This window comes from Monopterus albus, unplaced genomic scaffold, assembly GCF_001952655.1.
Source record: "Monopterus albus unplaced genomic scaffold, M_albus_1.0 scaffold59.1, whole genome shotgun sequence".
Classification (NCBI taxonomy): domain Eukaryota; kingdom Metazoa; phylum Chordata; class Actinopteri; order Synbranchiformes; family Synbranchidae; genus Monopterus; species Monopterus albus.
The window spans coordinates 1,246,079-1,271,096 of NW_018127939.1; the positions used below are offsets into that span (position 1 = coordinate 1,246,079).

General features: G+C 41.9%; 1 protein-coding gene across 1 annotated transcript in view; it reads right to left on the reverse strand.

Moving 5' to 3' along the window:
- fgd4a (FYVE, RhoGEF and PH domain containing 4a) overlaps nucleotides 1-25,018 on the reverse strand; it is a 47,170-nt gene that overhangs the window by 9,426 nt on the left and 12,726 nt on the right. The window contains 3 exon segments of the mRNA XM_020602953.1: nucleotides 1,377-1,575; nucleotides 2,152-2,304; nucleotides 10,772-10,852. Of these exon segments, the coding sequence (XP_020458609.1) occupies nucleotides 1,377-1,575; nucleotides 2,152-2,304; nucleotides 10,772-10,852 (433 nt within the window).

Consider the following 25,018-nt stretch of genomic DNA (forward strand, 5'->3'; position numbering starts at 1 on the left):
CAGCAGAAAAAATCAACAACATAGCTATACCGATGCAATAACAACAAAAAAACATCAGGCGAGCAAGTGATTTTTTTTTTTTCGTCTTACCATTCACTTTTGCGTCACATGTTACTCTCTGGCAGAAACAGGAAGTGTGTATAAACAAAGGAGAAACGACAGGTTGATGAAACATACCCAGATTAATCACTTCTGAGCTGTCGGCCACCTGAGGTGTTCAAACAATGTCATATCATCCACTCAATAATACCACAGTTAAGGTGGTGAAAGATGTTTACAGTAAGAGTGTTCCAAAACAAAAACAAAACTAAAGAACACACACAACTTCAGCATCGTCTGGAGGTTCCTCTTTGCATATAAAAGGCACAGTAAAGAATTCCAGTACATGACAGTGTTTTAAAATGGGCTAAACTAAACAAGAAGTAAGAGCAGCTTCACAAGCCATGTGGCAGTGGAGGTGCCTTTATGGCAGCCAAGTCCCATGTGAACCAGGTAAGTCTATTAGCAGGCTAATTCTGTTATGGGCCTTTCTCTTCTTTCTGTTCCAGGGCTAATCCTTACAGCTCTACACACGACCGCTCTAATTAACTTCACAAATTCCAGAGATGAGCTGGAATATGAGGCTGCACACTGAAGAGTGGGTGTGAAACCTTACTGGGCTGGTGTTACTGCAAACTGAATATTTGTGGTCACTGCTATATGAGCAGTTGGGACAAGGGAACCATTGTTGTGCCACTAACCACCACGAGTGGGCCTCCCTCACACAGATGAGGCGGCAGCTACATTCAAACCTTAGGGGACTTCAAATAAAACAAGATACTGTGTAATACTCAAAGAAAGGGGAAATACACAGGTAGATGCTGATAAGCATTTAGAGAAACGTCTCCCTTATTCCTACACTTATTCCCTCATCTGTACAAATCCCCTTCCATCCCCTCACGAAAGCTCGGCTTGTGAAGCTCTAGCTGTTCTGTCTACGGCTCTCGTCTGAGCTACTTTCACAGAGTCAAAGCTGAAATCTTTAATAGACACTTCTCCTTTTCCTCCTTGAAATAGCTGGTATAGAAAATGTTAGGAAAGAAAGCGTTTTCCATCACTGTGATTACAACAGGCTGAAAAAAAAAACAACTACTGCCTTAGATGAAGTCAATTAGAACAAATCTTTAATAGCAAAAAGCGCTATGCCAGTGAAAAGATTTTTTTTTCTCAATGTGCACAATTTCTCAAGTGGAAGCCACTTTTACTGACCAATATTACGGGATAAATAAAATGAGCAACTCCTCACACAAATCCTTCAGTCCTCTGACCACTCCACTCTTCAGCAAGAAGGAAAACCAAATCACACCCACCACCACTAGAGAGTAAAGAGGCCCTACCTGTTCTCCTCAAAGCGGCTGATGAGGTCTGACACTTTGGAGTGTTTCTCCCTGGGTCTTTCCCGATTCACAGCCCCTCTTCCTCCTCCACCTTCACCTCCCCCCTCCATGCCTGCTCTAAGCAGTGGTCTCCGGCTGTGGCCCAGTGGGGATAAGAGCTCCGTCACCGGGCTCTGGAGATGTGAAGGCTTTGGAGGCACTGGAGAGAAGACAGAGGTTAAAACATGAGTGAATATCCTGGATACTGGAGGATTGCTTAGAGGTTCTTATGTGGAAATAGTGAACTGTAATTTCAATTTAAAACTGTTGGGGGCGGTATAAACTATCCCGACTGACACCACATGAGGAAACACCTGTATTAAACATCCTAAATGTACGAAACGAGTAACCCAGCCCAGCACAGAAGAACTAGCTTAATTTTCTTATAAACTGTGTGTTTGCATGTTAATTATTTGTATTTTACAGCAGCAGAAATAACGGTGCTCTGTCTCTTGTCTTATCTGTTTAGAATGATTTACTCAGCTCAAATAAAGGAGGAACAAGGCTCAGGGTTCAGTGATCCCAGGCTAACTTACATAACTCCAACTGTTTTCACTATTTCCTAAACATGTGCTCAGCCATACATATTGTAAGTCCTCAGGCAGGTTACACTGAGACTGAACTCCAAGTCTGTGTCAACACTTTCAAATATGAATCATAGATGGATACACTGTGACAGTCATGTCCGGGGACTCTGTATTGTTTGGCTGAATTGTTGTGACTCATCACTGTGTACCTTGTGGTTTAGACTGCGGCTGAAGCCTGCTGTCAGAGCCTCTTCCATTGACCCGTCCCCTGCTCCTGTCAGCTGTCACACCGGCCGCCCGCCTCAGACACTCCTCCACACTAGGCAGCTCTCCTTGCTTGTGCGTCGGGCTGCTGCCTAGAGCTGCAGAACACAGAGACAAAAGACAGGTTTGGCGGTTTTTCACAGCCACAGTTTTTCCAGAGTGATGATACAGATTACGAAAGACCTTTGCCAGGTCCATTGGTACAGATGGACAAAAGGCAGTACTGATATGCCAGATTATCACAGTAGGGCACATTAATGAGGGCAGAAATTTGGGGACACAAAAAATACCAAGCTTTTCTCAAGCTAGTCACTAATTTCCATATTAGAGCTTTTCCCCCCTTTTTGCTGAAAATGACTGCAAAAAAAAAGATGAGAATTAACCAAAGCAATGTTTCAGACTGTAAAACCAAAACAAAGATGTTTAAATGCACTGTAAAATATTTAAGTGTTAAATCCTGAAACAGAAAGAAATTTTAAAAAAGGCTACCACAGAATCATATAGCGAGTTTCTATTTTCTCAGTCTGACCATAAATAAAGACACTTTAAGCAACTATCTGACTTGAAGCAATCTCATGCTGTGCTTGTGGATCGTAGACTTTCTAAACACAGCCCCAAAATTACCAATCAATTCTGAAGGCAGCATAAGGAATTTCTTTTAATTACGTGCCTTGCTTCCCCTCACGGCCACATTAGAGGTCACAAGAAAATATCCAGCAGGTTATACACCACATTGTGCACTTACAGCCCATCTAAGGTCTCTGTTTGTGGTTTGTATTCCACAAGAGGCATTTATCCTGGAACTCTGCAGGGGGTTCATGCGCCTGGTTCTGTCTCCCAGGCTTGTTATTAATTGAGTCAAACACCGGTCCCACAGTGGTAAATCACCTCTTTGCTGTAGAGTTTCACTTGAACCAGAGTGAGCTGTGCAGGTATTTTAACTACTACTTTCAAGACAAAAAGAGAGTTGTGACTATGCAAACTTATTTAGCTTGGTCCTGCATATACCAACTCTTTTGTTAATTGCATTAATAGAAAAAAAAAATTTAATTACAATTAGATCATCCATCTTAACTCCCTGAAAGAGCCCATGGCATGCTCATTTCTAGCCATTACATTTTTTTATCTTGGGTACCTCTAGATTAGTTTTGCACCCATCACAACTCCAAATAGTCTGTATTTATTTCAGAACTTTAAAACCCGAGAGCCTCTTTCTAAAAACAGGATGATAGTTTGTGAATGTGCACAACTCCTGTTGCCAGTCAGGAAGCTATGACAAAGTATAAACAAAACAAAACAAAAAAAACTTTTGACAAAGCTACATTTTCAACAATGACAATACCTCAAATCCTTCCTGACATGTTTGAGCCACAATATGAAAGTGAACAGCACGAAGAACCACAACAGCATTAATTAATTTGAATTTCTCCTCCACAGATAGGTAAACAACAGTATACAATATGTACCGATGAAGAGATGTGTAACACTCTAAACAAAGCAGGTCGTTGACAAAGCCCACATTTTAACTGGGATAATGCAGAGACAGTAACTTCTTCAGCCTTACAACAATTCTCTATACAGAAACAAGGCATTCAGACATGCAGTGTCTAAACTTACCGTTACGTCCCACTGAGTTGTGGAAACTCAGGTCAATAAATCCAACCAGTGATCGCTGTGTCTTCCCCCACATGACCACATACATTCCCAAAGTAGTGAAATTAATTCCAACAAGCAACGTCGTACCAGCTATAACATCATGGATCATTAGATTCCTCTCGCCAATCAGCATCACATCACATGCGGCAGAAACACTGGCCTCAAGCAGTCAAAACAAACAGGTACTGTCTTCCAGGGGAATCCAGTACTGATGAGCTGATCAGTCACAGCCGCCAGGATACTTCACAGGCCGACTGCTTGTAGGTTAGACCCAGTCAGGTAAAGCAGCGAGTCCCTGTACAGGAACATTCCTGGCCATGCAGTAGTAACCTTAGGCCCTGTACGTTTCTCCATATCCTCTAGTCACAGTGCAGCAGGAGGAGGGAAAATAAATCCAAAAAACTGTGTGCAGTCAAAAAAATTCTGCTTTTACACCGGAGGATGTCAGGAAAGCTCATATGAAAGTGCAATGGCCTGGAGATAATGGCCATTCAAGGAAATTCATAAACTGTTGCGCAAGACTTTACATTATTGGAAAAAAAATCTCACCAGCAAGATTTTGCAAGGCTTGTATAAACCGAGTTGCTTCTGCATAGAAGTACAACACAGGTACACATCATCTTTTGAGCTTTCAGGAATGTTAAAAATGATAATTTGTCATTTTAACATTGTAGATAAGTCAGAAAACACAGAAAAGCACAACCAGCTGTGTTACAGTGAAAACAGAGTGAACCTAAGAACCAGGGTGCTTGGTAGGAACTACAGCTCCTGGAAACACACTCATTCTGGCATCTTCTCATTAAAACCGGCTCAGCACAAGTGACAGGTAAACAGTATGGTAAATCAGAAGCAGCAGCCGCCATCCTGCAGAAACATGTTTAGATTCTCATGCTCTCTCTATGTGACAGGGAAGGAAGGAGTCCTGCTGTCTGGATCTGGCACTTGTTGATTTAAGCAAAAGAGGAGCTTGTGATGGACATGGACTCCAAGCATGATCCATGTCGTATGTGATGCCATATCTTTACATCTTAACTGAGGTAATGACAAATACGTTTACTGTACATAAGTAATCTGCTTTGCATAGCCGAAACACCATAAGCACACACCTGAAATTCAGGAAGTGAGGAGTTGACAAGTCAAAGTGAGACTTGACTTTTGCCTTGTTGCAGGATGGTGAAACTTGCTGCCATGGTAACAAGCCTGTCATCCTCTGAAGATAGGAAATTTATTTCACTACTGTTGCATGCAGACTGAGCTCGAAGGCATCTGGTTCTGTCTTAATAAATCCAAAACTGTATAGCGAGTGCAAGAAATGAGAAATGCTTGTGGTAAAGACTGGGAGTCATTCAGTAGTAAATAAGAAAGATGAACTTGTACAAAACGCTGGTTTGCAAAGTGTCACATTTCTCCAAATAAATTCACCTTCCTTTCACAGAGAAAGGGGAAGAGAGAATTCACTTTCTGTAGCTTTGCTCTGATCTGCAAGTTACGTGCGTTTCACAGAAAAAGGGGAAGAGAGAATCCACTTTCTGTGGCTTTGCTCTGATCTGCAAGTTACGTGTGTGTGTGTGTGTGTGTGTGTGTGTGTGTGTGTGTGTGTGTGTGTGTGTGCGTGTGCTGTGGTGGTACTACAGAGCCTCCCGCTCTGCCACATCACTGCAGCAGAAAAATGAGTTTAGTGCAAGCAAGCAAATGAGGCTGAAGGAATGTATCACTTTGATACAAGTATCTTTCACTGCAAAAAATAAAAATAAAAAACAAACAGTGCTCAACAATAGTGAATCATTCCAGTTGGTTTGGCTCCAGGGGTGGAAAGGTCCTTTGGTATGTGGGACAAACACTTTGTTCCTATGCAAAATAACCACTGGATGGATTTCCATGAACTTTTGTATAGCCCTGGTTCCCAGAAAATGAATGAATGACTTTTGATCTTCAGCTCATACACCTACTGTATGACAAGGGTAACTTGTTAGCCTGATGTAGGCAAAGCTATTTAAGGGCACAGTAAATAGACTGCTGGGCGCTGTGAGGCTGTATCCACCTTCAGCCATGCCAGCGGTGCATTGAGGATGTAGTCACAGCAGTCCTATGAGTTAGTTGCTAACTTCAGTATACTATTGTGTTCAAAATGACAATTAAAAACATCCTTGTCCTTTCAGCACAGTCCTGATGGCTTTGCAGGTAAACTGTAGTGGGCAGCGCCAGTTGGTTCATCTCCACTCAGCCTCCCAGTCACAAACATGACTAAGTAAACATTCAGTATGTTTCCACCATGCGCTTGTGACATATCCATCTCTCTGAAGCATTGTTACCTGGCAGTAGGCACGCTTAGCTTGTCTTTAATGTGTCTGTTGTTTCGCTCCTTCAGTCCCTCCTGCCAAGCCCTCTGTGTGCCAATACTCGGCTGTTACAGCTCCAGGTCAAAAACAGTTTGCTTGTTCATCCCCACCCTGCCACCAACCATTGACTATGCTTGAAACTAAGGCTTTAGCATCTCGCCTCATGGCTCTTCTGGCATGGCATTCAAATCACAAGGAACGTGTGAGAAGACTTCCTACAAATATTGCTTCTTCTTAATAAATTCCTGGAATATTAAAGACTGTCTGGCAGGCTTGTACACAGAGCAGAGGAATGAGAGAACAAAACAGAGTCAGCCCTGTCCAGAAGATCTTATCATAAATCCTTCATACTTCAGTTAGCCATAAATCAGGGTGCAACAGTTACATCATGCTTGAGTAGAAAAGGGTAGAAAACATGGAGTGCTGTCATCTGTCTGAGCCTGTTTATATACACCTGCTGTTTATTATATTAAAGGCTCGACCAGTTTTAGTGTGTAAACACTGCAAGGTTGTCACATTCTCATAAATCAGCAGGTACAAGAGCAGATCATCATGACAACAGGCAAGTTTGTCTCTGCCATTACGAAACCCCGACCATATGGTCTGCTACAGATGATCCAAAACCAAAGAGGTAAACTTACTAAGAAATGACAGACAACCACATAGAAAAGAATTAAACAAAAGGAGCCACAAAAAAAAAAAAAAAGATTCTGTGAAGTTGAAAATCCCAATGAATGAACTCACCCTGCACTTTAGAGAGACAGGAAAACAGCTGTAGAGTGTCCCCAGTATGTGTGTGAAAGAGTCTGTGTCTGTCCCAGAAGAGCTCTAACTTTAGTTTCCATGCGATCTTCCCAGGCAACACCACTGCTACGCGGCTCAGCTCTGTGAGTCTGCTCACAGAGCATTACAGGACTCCTCCCTCACTCACATTTCCACACCCCCTATTTAAATGGTTTTTAACAAACAGAGCCACACATCCAGTGGTTCACACTCAAATCTGCAACTCTAAATGGATAGAATCTGCAGAATTTACAAGTTATACTGTAGATCTTCAAACAGCTACAAATTCCTGCACAAACAGTTCTCTCTCATTTATTAACACGGAGTAAATCAATCCATTTAAATTCTAACTGGCTTATTAAATTCAGCAGTGTGCACAGTCCTCACAGGTCCCACATGTTTACAGTGCAGTCCTCCAGCTTCCTCGCACTTGTTGATCTCATTTGTTTTAACCAGACCATAAAATAAGCAAACAGATGAAACAGAGCGCTGGTGTGGAGCGAGACCTCTGGCACAGGTCAGACCTGCTTGTGTAACAGCCACAGAACACCACAGTAAAACAGCCTGGAGTGACATGTACCAGTTCTGTCACCTGTCTGTTAAAATGGAAATCAAGCCCAAAGCCGTTATTTTAAGCCACTATCTCATCAGCTTCTCATCCTTAGGCACATTACTTGTAAATATTTAAAACCCTAAACATAATACAACTGAAAAAAACTGTTGACAAACTAAGAGAGTTAGCACACGCTCACTCTAATATGAAATTCGCATCTGGTAAAATTCACAAACATACAATGATTACCATAAACAAGATATACCTTTTGCAGAAATGTGAGACTCAAGCTTCTCCATGTTCTATTTCTATCCTTGCTGCAGAGCTGCTCCTTAGTGCCTGTGACAACCGAGCTCAGAGATGCTTGCTCTTTAGAACAAGTGCTGGTCTACAATGTTAGACACCAACTCTGAACCATCATGTGCTTACAAAGAACTAACAAACCAACTCAGGAAGGCTCAGCTTTTACTAACGGCCGCATATAACAAAAATAGTTAAAGGACGTGCTAATATTGCACCTTCACATTCAAACACGTGTGAACAGTGCACACGTCTGTCACTGATGAGTTGACTCAGCAGAGCACGACTGAAAGCAATGACAGGCATTTTGCTCTTCCAGTAAACCAGTTTGACCAGTAGAAATTCTATTTGTTAAATTCATTTTACATTCCTTTAGGTTGACAGCAGTTCAAGCAGAGCTGATTTTATTTCAAATAAATAAAACAAACATTTCTTTTTCAAGAGCCAAAGTTGAATTTTCCCACAGTGAAAAAACCCTAAGTGACGGTGCAATGGGAACCAAACTGCACTTCTGTACATGGCTGCAGTCCTGTTGTTGCCTGGTTTCACTGGTGTCTGTTTTTGTCTCAGAATGCCACCGGTGGCCTCAATGAGGGGTTGCACAACAAGGCAAACCTTTCTTTCAGTGGCTATTTTACAAGAAATCCAGGAGAGGTGTTTACTGGCAACTGGTTAGTGTAAAGCCCACATTTACATACAGCTGGACAGTAATTTGGTTTTCACCCTCATTTTTTGTGATATTTGATGCTGGTGATATCTTATTAAAAAGACATGTTGTGTAGCAGATGAGTACACATTTCATTTTCACCATTAACTTATTAACAGCCTGTGTCTTTATTTGCCGTTGCATTAGTTCATTCCTCTGACTCGACACGAGTCGACCTGACCATACCAGGAGAGCAGCACTTTTACCTCAGAGCCATCAATGCAGCAGAAAGGCAGAAATGGCTGGTGGCACTGGGGACAGCCAAAGCTTGCCTTACAGACAACCGAACAAAAAGAGAGAAAGGTATTTCGTTTAGTGGGGGTCTGGATTCTTTTTTATCTTAGACACAAGAACCAATCATTTTTCCTTTCAATCCCTCTGCTGTGCTGTCACAGTGATTCTTTCCCTGCCTGACACTATCATCATGGCATTCAATACTAGGTGAGAGAGAAATGGTATTTTGATTTTCTGTATGTCCTGCAAATATAGTGAATTGACAATAAAAATCTTTGATCTTGATCATGCACATATAAAAACACATACACAGTCAAATTAGCTTACTGCAGAAAGATGAAAAAATCTAGATGTCTTAAGTGCATGTGTGGTAGACACACTGTTGTTATAGCTTTTTTTTAACCCCATATTTTAATGGATATGCTTGGAGCCGCAGTGTTTAGCACTGTCACCTCACACTAATAAGGTTCCGGGTTTAAATCCCACATAAAACTTGGATGATTTAGAGTTTTAGAGGCAGTTGCAAGAAGGTGAGACACAGTCAGACCAACACAGAACTCAGTTTCTAATCCTCTCTGGTGCCCCAATTCACCCAATAGAGATTACAGAATGTGTAGATACAGTACATGTCTGGCTTTACCCTGTACCACGAAGCACTCATTGTGCTGGCACAAATTTTGTGACAGACAGGGTGAAATATAACCATTACCAGCAGCAGGCTTAGGAGATTAGCTATTTCTTTTCAACTACCCAGACTTTCTTTAGATCAACCCTGCCTCATCCCCTAATCCAGGCAGGGTGAGATTAGAACCCTAGCCTGCTCCAAACTAGGAGGCACGGGGGGACAAACGTGTTGGGGGTGTAATGAAAAATGAGGTGTGCAGAGGTTGAAAAAAGATGAGAAGGAAGAGATGGTGCGTCTGGAGAACTGGACATGTTACTTGGCAGATCATGAGAAAAAGCCAAAAGAGGTAAAAAACAAACAAACAAACAAACAAAGCATTCAGAGTGCTGAAAAACAGACAGGGTGGCAAGAAGAGCTAGGCATGATGAAAATGGACAAGCACAGAGAAGACAGACAGATGAAAAGCCAGAAGGAAGAGTGGTGAAAGGATAGAGGCATCTACAGGAGAAAAGATGGCAGGAAATAAGAGCTGAGAAAATGAGAGAATGTAAAAAATCTGATGACACTGTGGGCTGGGGGAAAGCACCCATTCATCACTAAGACACAGACCTACACACACATACGTTTGATATAAAAATAGAGCATAGACCAGCATCTTCCTTCACACTCCTGCATACTGTAGCTGTGAGCTGCAGGGAGGAGTGCTCATACTGCCCTTTGCAGCTTCATCCTGCAGTGTCTCCCTGTGTATCAACCTTAGTCTTAAAATTCACTTCACTGTGGTCAAATTTTATTAAAAGACAAAAGATCTCACTAGATCTGGTTGTTTAAAAAGGACTGAAAGGCTTGAAACTCTCACTGTGATACCGATTTCAAATGCAGACACAGACAGCCCTCTTGTTGTGAATCAGTGATGGTGACTGACAAGTAACAGAGTCTGTGCAGATTCTCAGTCATCCAGGTCATAGTAAGCTGAAAAAAATCAACTGGACTAGATTTCTAGTTCGAAGACATTTCACCTCTCATCCAAGAGGCATCAGAACTGATGAAGCTTTTTTTCAACAAGTAACAGAGCTTTGCATCTAAATAGGGCTTGTGGTAGCGTTACCTCCCACACATCACAAGACAGAGATAAAGAAGAAGCAAAGAAATGGACTGTGAAAACCCTAGCACAGGGGCAAACTGGAAACCGCAGGATATAAACAACCTCCTCACATCTACAAACAAGTGATCTGTGAAAAGCTTCACCCCATTTAATTTAAGCAGATGAACGTTTTGATGCAGAACTATGAAAGGATACATGTGAGAAAAAGGAATATAAAAGGAGGGGCAAGATAGCTCAAAGGTGAGCAAAGGAGGAGATTCCTACCTCTGGAGTGTTCGATTTTCACCGCCACACAAGCTTCATCGGTGTTGTTGGACTGGAAACAGGCCGCTTTGCCTTTCCTCACTGCAAAGATAAAGCACAAGCACAAAAAAGCTGACACACTAGTTGCAGAGTACAAGAAAACAGGAGGATATTTTAATACTCAACCTACATTTGAGTTTCAGAAGGCCCCATGTTTTACTTAAGAGCAGCACTGACCCAGTTGTTCAGAAAGAGGAGATGGAAATGAGTATGGAGGAAGAAGAGGTAGGTAGAAGCATGCCATCCTTTCTTATCTTCCAGCAGCAGCTGAGATAACATGAATGAAACTGGAGGTATTCAAAGCTGCTAGAGCGCTGGAGCACTCTTCTGGTAGCTGCATTTATCAAGATGAGGAGCAGGCTCGTGTTTGTTTTGAGAATGAAAAGAAATATACCGCCCCTTGGAGATAAAAACCCTAATTAGCCTGTCTGTTGATATGTAGGCCATCATCTATGGGGAGAGCTTCCGACACAGCCATTTAATATGCACATAAAAGATAAAAGAGAAAATAGCAACTGTTGTAAAAACACTGATGGGCTCGCATGAGGATTAGTAAGTCCCAAAACACACCAGTAAAAGACTGGTGCACGCATACTGTATAGACACAAACCTACCGTATGCGCTAACAGTTTGATGAGGAAAGCAGCACAGTCTAACAGATGTACAACAGTACAAATTAAAGCTGTGCTGACTACATTCAGCCTTTATTTCCCCTCTCTATCAATGTGTTGAAGTGACGATGACGACACAACACAGTCACAACAGTGATAAGAATGTTTCAATGTCTTTCCTCCCCATTTTTATTTAAGATTATTCTTTTGATTTTAAGACCTAAGGTAACATTCATGTTTTGTTGCATCAGCATAACAGATATCCCAGCGTAACTGTAATGTATGCTGGCTGATATGGAAGACTTTACATCACTGTAAATGTACCATTCTCAAATATCAAAACTGATATGGGTCTCAAACATTCAGCATCGGTTATGCTATAATGTTTTCACAGTCAAGAAACAATGCATAAAACTCCACACAGGCTGCTCTAACGTCTAAAATCATATGGAAACGACAGAGAAACAATATGACTTTACATATACTTTGTCATCGAATTAATCTTTTAGTAGACTGACTATGCATCATTTGTCATTATCTCTCTTAATACATGAAACTGTATTTTGTACCAAGTATTTAGCACCATATCAGTAGGAAAGTAACAACACAGCAGCGTTGAACTGAGATGACATAATGGAGCGTGGATAATGACGCATTAAAGAAAAGTGGACAAACTCAGCATGAGGCTGCGCAGACAGTCGAGAGGATGCACAGATGACTTTGCATGTGGGCTGGGTACAATATCCTGGCTCGGGATTAAAGGAGGGTATTCTGCACCTACCATCTGGACCCTAATCACAGGCCTGCCTGCTGTTTACACACACACACACACACACACACACACACACACTTCACACTACATAAGTTGAACCTTTGTCATACAAGGTCCCTATTCAAAGTATAACAAGTGTAAGAAGCTTATCAAAAGCATGCCATGCATATCAGACAGTTCTCTAATGGGACAACCTACTCACTGTAGACTGTAATCCCCCCCACCCAGCAGACTCTCAGCCATATGATTGGTCATGATACAACTTCCTCTTCCACACACTCTGCCAGAGTATAAGTGACAACATCCATGACAGATGTACAGTAAAGGTGGCCTGAAGATGTGGGTGTAGGGGGAAAACCTACTCTGCTGATGATATACAGTATGCATGTGGTCTACTGGTCAAAGTACTGCTCTGACCCTGAATGTCCTCTTCCTGTTTTCCATATTCTACAATCTTGAGGCCTCAACTCATGATAAGACTCAAATCCCAGCTGACAGAGAAATGGAAAGAAATCACATGCACACAGTGGACACTGGTTATCGTCCAGGATTTGAGGAGTGTTGCTAGATGATGGTCATGATAAGGTCGGACTACTGAAAGTGAAACTCGTATCTATGCCTGCCCTGTCAGTTTATATCAGTGTTAAAGCAGCAGTAATAATAAGTTACTTTTGGGAAGTAGTGACTCAAACTGTGTGATTCACAGTAAGTGGGAACAATTATTCAGTCAGTGTTCTCTATTATTGTCTGTGATTCTGATCTGCTGACTGTCAGTTATAGTAAATACAAACGTCATGGGTGACAGTAAATATAGTGACATTACCACATTTCGGTCATGTCATGGAAAAGTGGTAATGAACACAATTTTTCAAGTGGGAAAAACATCACATCTGACTCCTGTTTGCCTTTGGGCTTTATTTTAATCTATGCGTACATACCATCACAAATTAAACACACAGCACAGGTGGCAAACTGCAGCAAATACTCAAATGATGGCAGTCAAGGAAAACAAAAATTTTATTTAGCAGTCATGCAGTTGGAGGCACCAATTCTAATTAAAGTACCACAATAAATTTGGTGCCTCGCGTTTGCATAAAGGAGGCAGTGTTACAGGCTCAGGCAGCTCTTAAACATAGGGATATTGTAGGGTGGGTACAGCATGGACATCATGGTTTTAGTTTAAGCACATCACAACCTTCCCAGAGCAAAGCAGCAGCAGCTGACAGAAGGAAGACTGTTATTGAGGGGATTAGGAGGCAGGAAAAGGCAGGTGGATGTGCAAAGGAAATCTCCCAGGCTCAGCACGGATAGTGGATGAGATGGGAAGATGGAGAAAGGAAGAAACTTAGTTGGAAGGAAATGTGGGACATGGAGGCAGGAAGGATTAGGTTCATTCTAAGCACAACTTTTGATGTGCTTCCACCTCCCCAAAATCTGAATAGACGGATAGGTGAAGAGCTGGCATGTCTCTTTTGTTCAGGTGTAGCATCATTTTGGCACATGTTCTCAGGATGTCCAACAAGCCTGGCTCAAGGACGATACACCTGGAGACATAATCAAGTGTTTAGCAGCAGCAATTGACAGTAGGTGCTTAGAGGAAAACTCTAATGAAGGACAAGAAGAAACAAGAAAGGACTGTGTTTGTTTCAGAGGGTGACAAGGGTAGGAAGCAAGTCATTTTGAACAGGCAGGATGCAGGGCAGCCAAAGGCAGGGGGAGATTGGCAAATGAAAGTAGATTTTATGGAATCTGCTCATAGTTCCTGAGGAGCTAGTTGGCACTAACCCTGTATAGTGCTCAGAAGCACAGCAGATTGCGTATTTTGTTGAGCTTACAGTTCACTGGGAGGACAATGTAGATACAGTTTATGATAGAAAGAATCTGAAATACACCGAGTTAGCCATGGAGGCAGAGGAGCATGGCTAAAACTTTAAAGTCCACCCCATGGAGGTTGGTTGTAGGGGATCTGTAGCCAAGTCAGCTGTCTCTCTGCCAGGTGAGTTAGGTATAAAAGGGTGGAGCCTAAGACAGGCAATTAGGAATCTGGCTGAAATTGCATCAAGGTCCAGTGAATGGCTCTAGTGCAGAAGAAAGGTGTGTGAATGGGGTAAAATAGGCAGGTGATTTATAAATGACAACATATGTGAGGATTATGCCTTTTAAGATGAAGTAAACTATCGCTAGTTAGCACAATACTAATACCAGGTGGTTTCTGATGCAGAGTGAAAGGAAGCAGAAGTCTGGATAGTTACGTATCTGGTGAGCTATTTGAAATGGCTGGTGTGTTATTTTAAATGTTTGGTGGCTAGAACAGCAGTTGAAATGTTTGCTAGAGCTAGTGACTGTTTGGGAACAGTTTGGCGACTGCCATTACAAGCTAGTTGGACCAGCCACTGCTTAACCTGAGCAAATACAGTGTAGATTCTGTGTGTCAAGCCACATATCTGCTCTTTGCATGGTTGAAGATAGGGTTCAGGGATGCTTTGTGTTAAGCTTAGGTCTGGAAAATGGTGTTGCTTACTGTGGGGCTCTGAAGATTTATGACAGCATGGCCTGACCCCTCCTCTTTGGGGCCAAATAATGGGTAAACATCATTTAACTAGTATACTGAGCTTCCATATTAATGCGCTCCCATTTTTTGGCACATTTAACTGTGTATTATTGACTGAACTTTAATCAAAATTTCAGTTTATTATCCCAGACTTCAACTTAAAGAACAAATCTCCAACCAAAAGATCATTTTCATCATACATAAGAAACATCACTTCATCCATTCACTATGTGCAGAAAAGATCTTCAACTTAAATTACATTCATTTTTGCATATGGTATGGCTGGTGTACATGGTAGTATGTCACATAGGCTGAAATAAAAAGCAATAGCTACAGCTTGAAGAGGCTGGAGTTACTTTTACTTTAATTCTGCAGACACCATGAGCACCCATGCTGATGGACACGCAGCACACACAGGACACACAATAACATCTGTACAGTACCTGTGGGGACTCCTGTCCAATACAGTTGGCTTTTCTCCATCATGCCAATCACACGCTGTTTATCCATGTAAGAAAGCTCAGTTTTATCTCATTTCTTTAGACAGCGTTTCCTCTTCGCCTGGTTCATGTCTGCGTTCACCTAACAAACCCTCAAGCACCTGCCTCGTCACTGTACAAACCGGTTCCCTGGAAAAACTGAGTGTCAGGTGAGGGAGAGAGTAGCAGAAAGGGAGGAGGGAGAAGTCATCTTTCAAGCAGGTGATTCACGGTTACTCTCCGTAACAGTTGTTTGCAGGTTAGCCAACATTCAAGGACAACATTTACCCAGGGTGGGAGGACAGAACAAGAAGAGGAAATAAAAAAAAAAATAAAAAAAATTACACAAGGAGAATCTGAAATTTAAAAAAAATGAAATCAGAGGGGGAATCTGTGCTTATCATCCTGTAATGAGAAATAAATTCCATTAAATATATAAAAAAGGGACCGTTTCTGCCTGTAAGGATAAAAGAAAGCAAAGTAACCTCAGCTTCATTTGTGTGGCTGCCCTAGATGCATAACTGCTATTCAAATGAAACTCATAAATAATGGAAAGGGGACAATGTGTTAATATGCCAAGTCACACCCCTTTAATCAGACAGAGGTTCATGCTGCTGATAATGTCTTTGTGTGTGGGGGGTGGTTCTGGGACGCACACACACACGCGCTTGACACAGAAGTGATTCGGCTACTGAATGAGACCAGATGTGTCTGTCTCCCTTCTCTCCTGTCCTTCCATAATGGACAATTACCAAAGAGTTATGGGTTTCTGCCACAAACATAATAGAGTGAAAATTAAAAGGCCTTGTAAAGCCTTTATGTGGTCAAGGCAACCAGATGAGACCACCCATCTCAAGCTCATAGAGCAAACATGGACATATGTTGTAGTTTCCTCTCCATGTAATAATTCTGTTCTGTGATGAATTCTTGTATGGAGAATAAGCCAGTTAGCAAACTATGTTCACCAGCTAGCTAACTTTAAATGCAGGTGGTACACATTGGTTTTTGGAGTTTTTTTAGCTGAAAACAGCTGCAACCAAAAAACAATGATACGAGTTCAGTGAGAGTGAACTGAAAAATTAAATTCGCATGCTGAAAAATGCAAACAATAGGCTGCAGAGTTTGGTGATAATTCTGTGATAATGACCCCCTTTACTTACGAGTAGTCATGTGATCTATTGGTAATATAAAAACATTCTTTACAGCCATTTTAAAGCAATGGAAACTGGAATTTTTGGCCCCTTGTATTTACTGTCTAGCTCTTCTTTGGACTCCACCAACTCTAAAGGGAAACCAGATAGTTGCTCATTTGTCTCGATGCTCGACAGATAGGGTACAGCGGGTTTACCAGTCCCTTGTCTCTAAAACAGATTTGTCTGCAGCAACTGGAATCCAAACTGGGCATAATTCTCTGTGGGTTTGTCACTTGGCGGAGCCAATCCCGGCTGGCAATCGGGCGAAGGCGGGGTACACCCTGGACAGGTCGCCAATCCATCGCAGGGCTAGAAGCCCTTTCACATTCCACATAATCAGTGAGTTATTATTAATGTAAAAATGTTGATTAGCACTGCTTTAAAATTTGCAAGAGCTTGGAAAATACTGCATACCTTTACCTTTTTAGGGGTCTAAAAACCATTTGAAAAATGAAGTTTTGGTCATACTCAGGCCACACGTTACATTCACAATAGGACCATCACTTGAAGTACTGCAAGTGTTCACAAGCCACAAAGGCTGCAGCCCAAAGATCTAGTGGTAAGGTTTTGAGCCCCAACATGTGAAACAAAGTTTTAGCATCATCTGAACATACTGTCTGACCCATGTCTAATGTGGGCAGGCCAAATGGATGACTGGGTGTGCTGCAATCCTGGACCTGAATGACAGCTCTGCTGTTACACACTTCCTGTCCATACTTAAGAAAGTTGAAGAAAAAGAAAGCAGTCACTGTAGTGATGACCATCCAAACTTCCATAATGGAAGGCTTAAACATGCTGTGGATTTCAGATGCCAGACACATTTAGTTCCATAATTGCTCTAAGCAGGAGTGGATTTGAGAGTTGGTGGTTGTTAGAAAGAGTGATAAGAGACCCATAATAAAGCAGTAAGGAGATAGCGGACTGGTCACTGAGAAAGATCGATTGTCAGCACACGATAAAATCAACAGGCAACAGTCCTTCTCTCTCTCTCCCCCCCCCCCCCTATGCCTCCATTCTTTCCTCTACCAGCCCGCTGTCTGTCTTTATCATTTTCTTTGTCCTTACACTGCCTCAGTCTCCTCCTCCAACCCCCTGTGACTTGCCTCTCTACCTTGGAAAACACATCACAGTTGCTAGGCAGGAGCTCCCAAATGTTTCAGTCAATATCCTATCAACCTGATCACCACGTCTGATTGGGTCTCAGCTCAAAGAGGAACATGATAAGAATCAGAGGGATTTGAAATGTCTCAAAGATTAAATGCAGATGTGAAAGTGACCTATATCCAGTATAAAAGACCTTTACTGTGTGAAAAAAGCTGTCAGACTATAAAAAGCAATAGACTACTGTATGATAAATCCCAGCAAGCCATCTGCACTCTCATATTTTTGTTAATTCATTGAAGCTGAACCCTGCAGAGCCACATGCCCCATGGGTATTTCTTCCTACAATCAATGTTTCCCTTCAATGTCCATGCAGCCCTTTTTTAAGCACAATACTTACAAAAATAACCAGTTAAATTTCCATCAAACTGGCAAAAGTAAATAACTTCCTGCAGTTAAAACTTAGCTCCAGTTCCAAAAATAACCCCATGAGAAATTCTCAGAAACTGATGCTGCTGAAGTATGATGCTTTTACTCATCTGCTGCTGGCTACAGCTCATGGAGTCTGAAGCCCAAAACACAAATGCTGATATTGGAATGCACAGGGTAAAAGGCAAAGAGCAACAACAGACGCCTTGTGCACAGGAGGAGTGACAGCACATGACATTTCTAAAAGGTCATGACGGAAGGATATTTTGCAGACAACATTTTAGATGCCGATTTCTAATTGTTATGCAATGAGTCTGAATCATTTGTGGTGATTATAATACCACGCTAATTTTACTGTTTACCCTGAAGATACAGTAAAAACTTTGAAACTCTGACTCAACTGACAGCTAAATCCTTCTAACTGTTATCTTCTGAGGTTTACAAGCATGGTGTGCACAGGCCTGTAATAAGATCGATACTCTGTTTGGAGGTTGGTGTCCTCATTCAAGTCCAACATTATGAAATATAAGAGCAAAGGTGAAAGAAAGTGATTAAGCAAAAGCTGCATGTCCCCTTAAGTAGTGGCCTACACATTAATTTAGTGTTACTTCTAAAGAGCCTTTCAATAACTTTGTGGGAAGAGGTTACCTTAAAAAATGTTTGCAATAACATATTCACTGTTGTAGAAATTTCCAACTGTGTCTGTTGCTATAGAGTCATGTTAACAACTCTGCCCTGCTCTTTATTAGAGCTGCACAAAAATCACTATGAAAATCGAGTGGTGCTGTCCCTGTAAACTGCATATACAGTAAGAAAGGAACAAGCGAATGCTTAACCACCTTGGGAAATCAAGATTTTTTTTAAAATGCTCGCTGCATTATGGATGAAGCAAATAGGTGCTCAATATAATGCCACTCAAAACAGTGTGGTTAAAGCCTCAAACACTATCACTGTGCTCAGTATGAATGAGCTCCTCTGACTTGAGGCACTGGAGCCCATGTTCTCAGGGTAGAGCTGTACAGAAAATCCTGCAACCCTGAAAAAAAGCCTGCAGATGAGCCTGGAGCCTTTAATGAGGCAGAAGTTGAAGGAGAGAATGCGATGACCAACATTCAGCATGACAAACTTCCTCTAACAGCTCATGGTTGAAATAATTTTCCCTCTTCCTCATTTTTGAGGCCATGTGTCAGAAACATGCTCTTACAGCAAACCTGCACACTACATATTAAAACCCATAATGCACATGCAACACACGAGCAGCACTTTATCTGACACGTCCTGGTGGAATAAAGTGTCTAACAGTATCAGGATTTCTGGTGTGTGTAATGGGAGGATCAGCTCTAAAGACAAAGCACTGTGCACAGAGATGCCAAAGCGACAAGATGATCGGCCACCACAAACCAACTCAGTGAAACAGCACTTAACATTTACAGAAAGAGAATCTAAAAATAAATAAATCAGGAAATAAAGGAGAGAGGAAGGAAGCAGGGAGTAGGATGAATCTGAATCTGTATTTTCAGTGTTTTCTTAAGACCCCTTCTAAAAGGGTTGGATGCAATAAACAGAAGACTTTTTTTTTTACCTTGCTTTGTGTTCTTCTGGCTCACTTTTTCAATCTATTGCAGTTTAGTACTATGAGAACTAAATCTAAGACTAGGCATGATTTTTTTTGTTTGTTTTATTTAATCATTGTTTTACCATTAACACACTGGGGTTTATAACCTCTTTTGCAAGGGAGCTCTGGCAAGACAGCTAAATTAAAAGTTACAGACAAAAATACACATACAGTAGTAAAACTATACAAAATATACAATGAACTACAAATGCAACTGTTTAACAAGAACAAAAATGAGATGAGAAATAACAAAACACTAGTGAGTGTGCCATGGTCTTGAATTTTTAAAGTGATACTAAATGTGTTCATGAGCTCCAAAATAAATTAGTAAAGGTACAGAGAAAGTTCATCAACAATAGCTTTATAGACAAAAACAGGACTCAGATGGTGCATAGAGAGGTGACCAGCCCACTCTGGAGTAAAATGCACTGTGATAAACAGTGTCCAGTGAAGATAATGTGCTGCAGTGTTCATGTATAACAAGTCACTGTAATCAAGAACGGGTAAAAAGTTGGCAGCAAGCAGCCTCTTCGTGTCTTACAAGGGGAAAAACAAGACTGATTTCAGTACAAGCTTTCTTTCTTTACAAGCTTTGCAACATGTTTAAAAGAGTTACATTCATCAAGTCTTCATCAAGATATTTGTATCATGTAATATCAATGTCTTCTCTTAAGTTGTCACATTGGTACTGTCCATTAGATTCTTTTTTTGTATTTAACAATAATGATTCTAGGATGCACAACAACCAGCTGGCGGCATGGCAGCTGGTTTCCAATTTAACCTTGGAAATCAACTGGACTTGGATTTCTAGATCGAAGACGTTTCACCTCTCATCCAAGAGGCTTCATCAGTTCTGACTGACTGGTGTTGAGTCGGAGAGCCTCTTGGATGAGAGGTGAAACGTCTTCGATCTAGAAATCCAAGTCCAGTTGATTTCCAAGGTTAAATTGGAAACCAGCTGCCATGCCGCCAGCTGGTTGTTGTGCATCCTAGAATCATTATTGTTAAATACAAAAAAAGAATCTAATGGACAGTACCAATGTGACAACTTAAGAGAAGACATTGATATTACATGATACAAATATCTTGATGAAGACTTGATGAATGTAACTCTTTTAAACATGTTGCAAAGCTTGTAAAGAAAGAAAGCTTGCACTGAAATCAGTCTTGTTTTTCCCCTTGTAAGACACGAAGAGGCTGCTTGCTGCCAACTTTTTACCCGTTCTTGATTACAGTGACTTGTTATACATGAACACTGCAGCACATTATCTTCACTGGACACTGTTTATCACAGTGCATTTTACTCCAGAGTGGGCTGGTCACCTCTCTATGCACCATCTGGAGTCCCGTTTTTGATTTCCAAGGTTATTTCGGTTGTGGTTCACTATGACCCGGATGACTGAGAATCTGCACAGATATGGTTTCCAATTTATTTCAATAAGTCTAGGCTAAATAACAGAAGCACCTCTGCAAACAATATGATGAAGGAACATAGAGCAATATTATACAGGACTTAAAATAATAAGCTCTATTTGTTATGATTCAATAGGTATACATTTGGCAATTTCTATTGTGTGTTTATGAACAGTATTACTGATTATATTTTTACTGACTGTGGAAGAGGATTCACAAGCATTACTCTGGTTCACTTCCACTAGTAAGACAGGACCATACCAACACACACAAATGCACAGACTTATGTTGAAACCTGCAAGAAGGTGGTTTCTTAGGTTCCTCCTAAGCACCTTGTATTCATTATGATGAGGCTCTCAGCACTCTTCAGAAATAACATGCTCCTTTTTAGTCCCATTTTTGGTCATGTACTCAGCTCTTGCTGCCTTTATAACCGGTTACCCTTCCCTTGAGCAGAGATACTGCAAGATGCAACATTTGTTTCTCACATAGGCTGTTTATCACATTTCCACCTCAGTAGTCGGCGAAGAGGACAAACAGAAGAGAAGGATGTTAGAGGACATCTAGCATGATCCATCAGAGTGTTTGTCAGAGTTGGTTTATTTTAAAGATCTTAGAAGAGAACTGTGGTCCTCGCTCAACGGCTCAGACTGGCATATGAATCATTAAAGTCTTAGACTCTGATGAAGCTGTTAATGTTGACACAAGAATCATTCAGCCTTGATCTTCTGCGCACCACAACCATTTATACACTGAAAATACCAGGTCTCCTCTACAAACTCCCCTTACTAAGTTATATCTGAGCCACAGAAGCCCCTCACTAAGAAGCTCCTAGCCTCCTTTTGTTCCCACCTGAGCTTTTGGATTTGCTGCCAGGACTTCTTTGAGCCTGGAGAAACCCCCATAGAGGGATCACACACAGACCCAGCAAGGATCCTTGTTCATCTCAGGACTGCTGAATGGCTGACTCCAACACAACCGTCATTTGCTAACAGCCATGCCTGTATTAGAAGCCAGGCTTTAGAGAGCAGAGGAAGCATTACAGAAAATATGTTGCTGCAGATAAAGTTAATGGTTTCAGCCACAGAGACAGGTGGCCAGATGAGTTATATGGGTGCACACAGAAGGGAGATGAACTGGGGAGACTGAGCTCAAAGAGGAAACAGCACGAGGCATATTTTCATCTTGATGTCTCTGATTATAAAAGTCATTATTGCAACATGTTTTATAAAAAATATTTACTAAACCATTTTCTTTGTTAAGAAAAAAGGACAGCAGCAGCACATATGCAGTTAAGATTACATCCGTCATTAAGAGACTGTATTACAGCTGTAATGATAAAGTGACTTCATAGTTTTGCTTGTACAAGGTTCACCAAGAGCAGGCCACAGCATGCACACACTCGCACACACTCACTCACACACACACATATTTTCCCACAGTTCACTGTGAACAGCTGAGGCTGATTACACCAATAAACAGAGTTAACTGAAAACAACAACAACAGCAGTAGCCTCTGCGTGCACAAGCATGTGCGTGTCCCAGATCTGTAACACACACACACACTGCATCTCGACACAACCTGCAACTGAGAGGCTCAATCAACAACGCCTTAAAGAAAATTAATAGTCAATACAGCGCCCACTGCTTAGAGTAACCACATACCCTCTCTCACACCTGCATGCACACATGCGCGCACACACACACACACACATACAGAATAACCACCACCATTGCCACACTCAGCTAAAAGCACCCATCAGAGGCACATCCTGCGGTGAGATCTAGGGTTTGCCCTTTGTGATGTGTGCTCCTCCCTTTGTGAACCATCACACTCAGCAGGTGACAGGCTTCTCTCTGTCTGTATAGAATAGCATACAGCATTTCAGTGTCTCTGTGGTCATGAACCACCCACATTTTATCAGGTCTGCATTGTGCACTCAGAGGGTATAGTGTGCCGGGGCTGATCGTTAACGAAATCTAAAAAGAGAGAAGCACTAACCTGAGTGGAGGTTGTGTCCAGTGAGAGCAGCGAAGAAAATTAAAATCCACACTGCTAGACAGAAGTAAAAAACACCTTTACCTCCTCCCCCTCCGTGCTGTGCCGCTCGCTCTGGTAGGTTCAGGCTTGTGTTAAACTGCTGCCTCGCTGCATTGGTTGCATCCTCCCTTCCTTCCCCCCGCACTCTCTCTCTCTCTCTCTCACACAGACATACACACACAGACGGTCAGTGACAGACTGACGCCCTATTCGCTCAACCTCCCGTCTTGACGCTTCTCTCTTCTTTTACCCTCTCGTCATTGCTCCGTCTTCTGTGCTACAGCGAGTGAAGATAATTACATTCCAGCAGAGACAGGGCATATGGTGGGGGAGCAACACCAGAGTAAAGCCTTCTCTGTGTGAGAGTGTGTTGCATGTACAATCAGTCCCATTGTGCTGGATGAGGGGAGGGCCAGCAAGAGGGGAAGAAGCCAATGGCCACACTCATCAGCTGTCCCTTCTGCTGCTGGTGGCAGATATAGGTGCCGACCCCAACCCCCTCCAAAATATAGACAGGAGGTTGGGTGGCAGGTTGGTAAGGGGGCACAAGCAAAGCAAGGCATCTAGAGAGAGAGATGATGAAGAATTGATCCGTCTCTTAGAGAACAGAGGGCTGAAGTAGAGCTTTATAGAATCTCAGTTATCATCTTCAGTGTCTCACGGTGGCTTGTGTGACGTGCTTTGGCTCCCTTCTTCCAGGATTCACACTGAGTTGCACAACATAGCCTGGAGGCAGAGGAAATAAAGGCCACTCCCCCCATGACAACCAAATCAGTGGCAACACACTCCCAAGATGAGGTACATAAAGAAATATTTACAAATTATTTACAAAAAAAGTACAGATTCAGACCAATGCCCCCCAAACAAACAAAACTCTGTGAAAGCCTAAAGTGGCCTTTTGCAAGTAGATCAGTTCCAAGTCCTATGGAACAAGTCCTCATTGGCCCTCTGCAAGTCAGATGCAGCTACAAAGCTGAAATCATGTCCTAGAACAATGAAACCTGGTGCATGCACTTATAGTGAAACCTTCTCAATAAGGTAAAACCATTCATTCTTTTTACTATTTTGTTCACTGCACCTTATTAAAACCACTGACTGTATATAAAGTTGGATGACACCTCACCACTTTCTTCCACTATGCATAAGTGAAGCCAGACTTATGCTGGGTGTCATCTTGGCATTTTGCAATCAGATTCTGCGCCAACCAGATCAAACTGCCAAAGGTGTCAAACTGTCTGAAGTACAAATTTAGTCTAAAGGATAGAGACAGAATATCAACAAAACATCCACAAAAAACACGATACAAATATTATAAACTGAGTTGCATTTCAGTGAGTAAAATAAGTATTTGATCCCCAAGCAAAACATGACTTAGTACTTGATGGAGAAACCCTTGTTGGAAAGCACAGAGGTAAGATTTTTCTGGTAGCTGGTCACCAGGTTTGTGCACATCTCAGGAGGGACTTTGGTCAACTCTTCTTTACAGATCTTCTCTAAATCCTTAAGGTTTCTTGGCTGTTGCTTGGCAACTCAAAGTTTCAGCCCCCTCTATAGATTTTCTACAGGATTAAGGTCTGGAGACTGGTTAGGCTACTCCATGACCTTAATGCGCTTCTTCTTGAGCCATGCCTTTGTTTCCTTGGTGGTGCTGGAAGAGCCATCCACGACCCATCTGGCTGAGGGAAGGAGGTTCTCATCCAAGATTTTACAATACATGGCCCAATGCGGCAAAGTCGGCCTGTACCTTTAGCAGAGAAACAGCCCCAAAGCATAATGTTCCCACCTCCGTGTTTGACTGTAGGGATGGTGTTCTTAGGGTCATACTCAGCATTTTTCTTCCTCCAAACACGGCGAGTTGAGTTGATGCCAAACAGCTCAATTTTGGTCTCATCTGACCACAGCACTTTCTCCCAATCCTTCTCTGAATCATTTAAATGTTCATTGGCAAACTTCAGACGGGCCTGTAGATGTTCCTTCTTGAGGAGTGGGACTTTGAGGGTGCT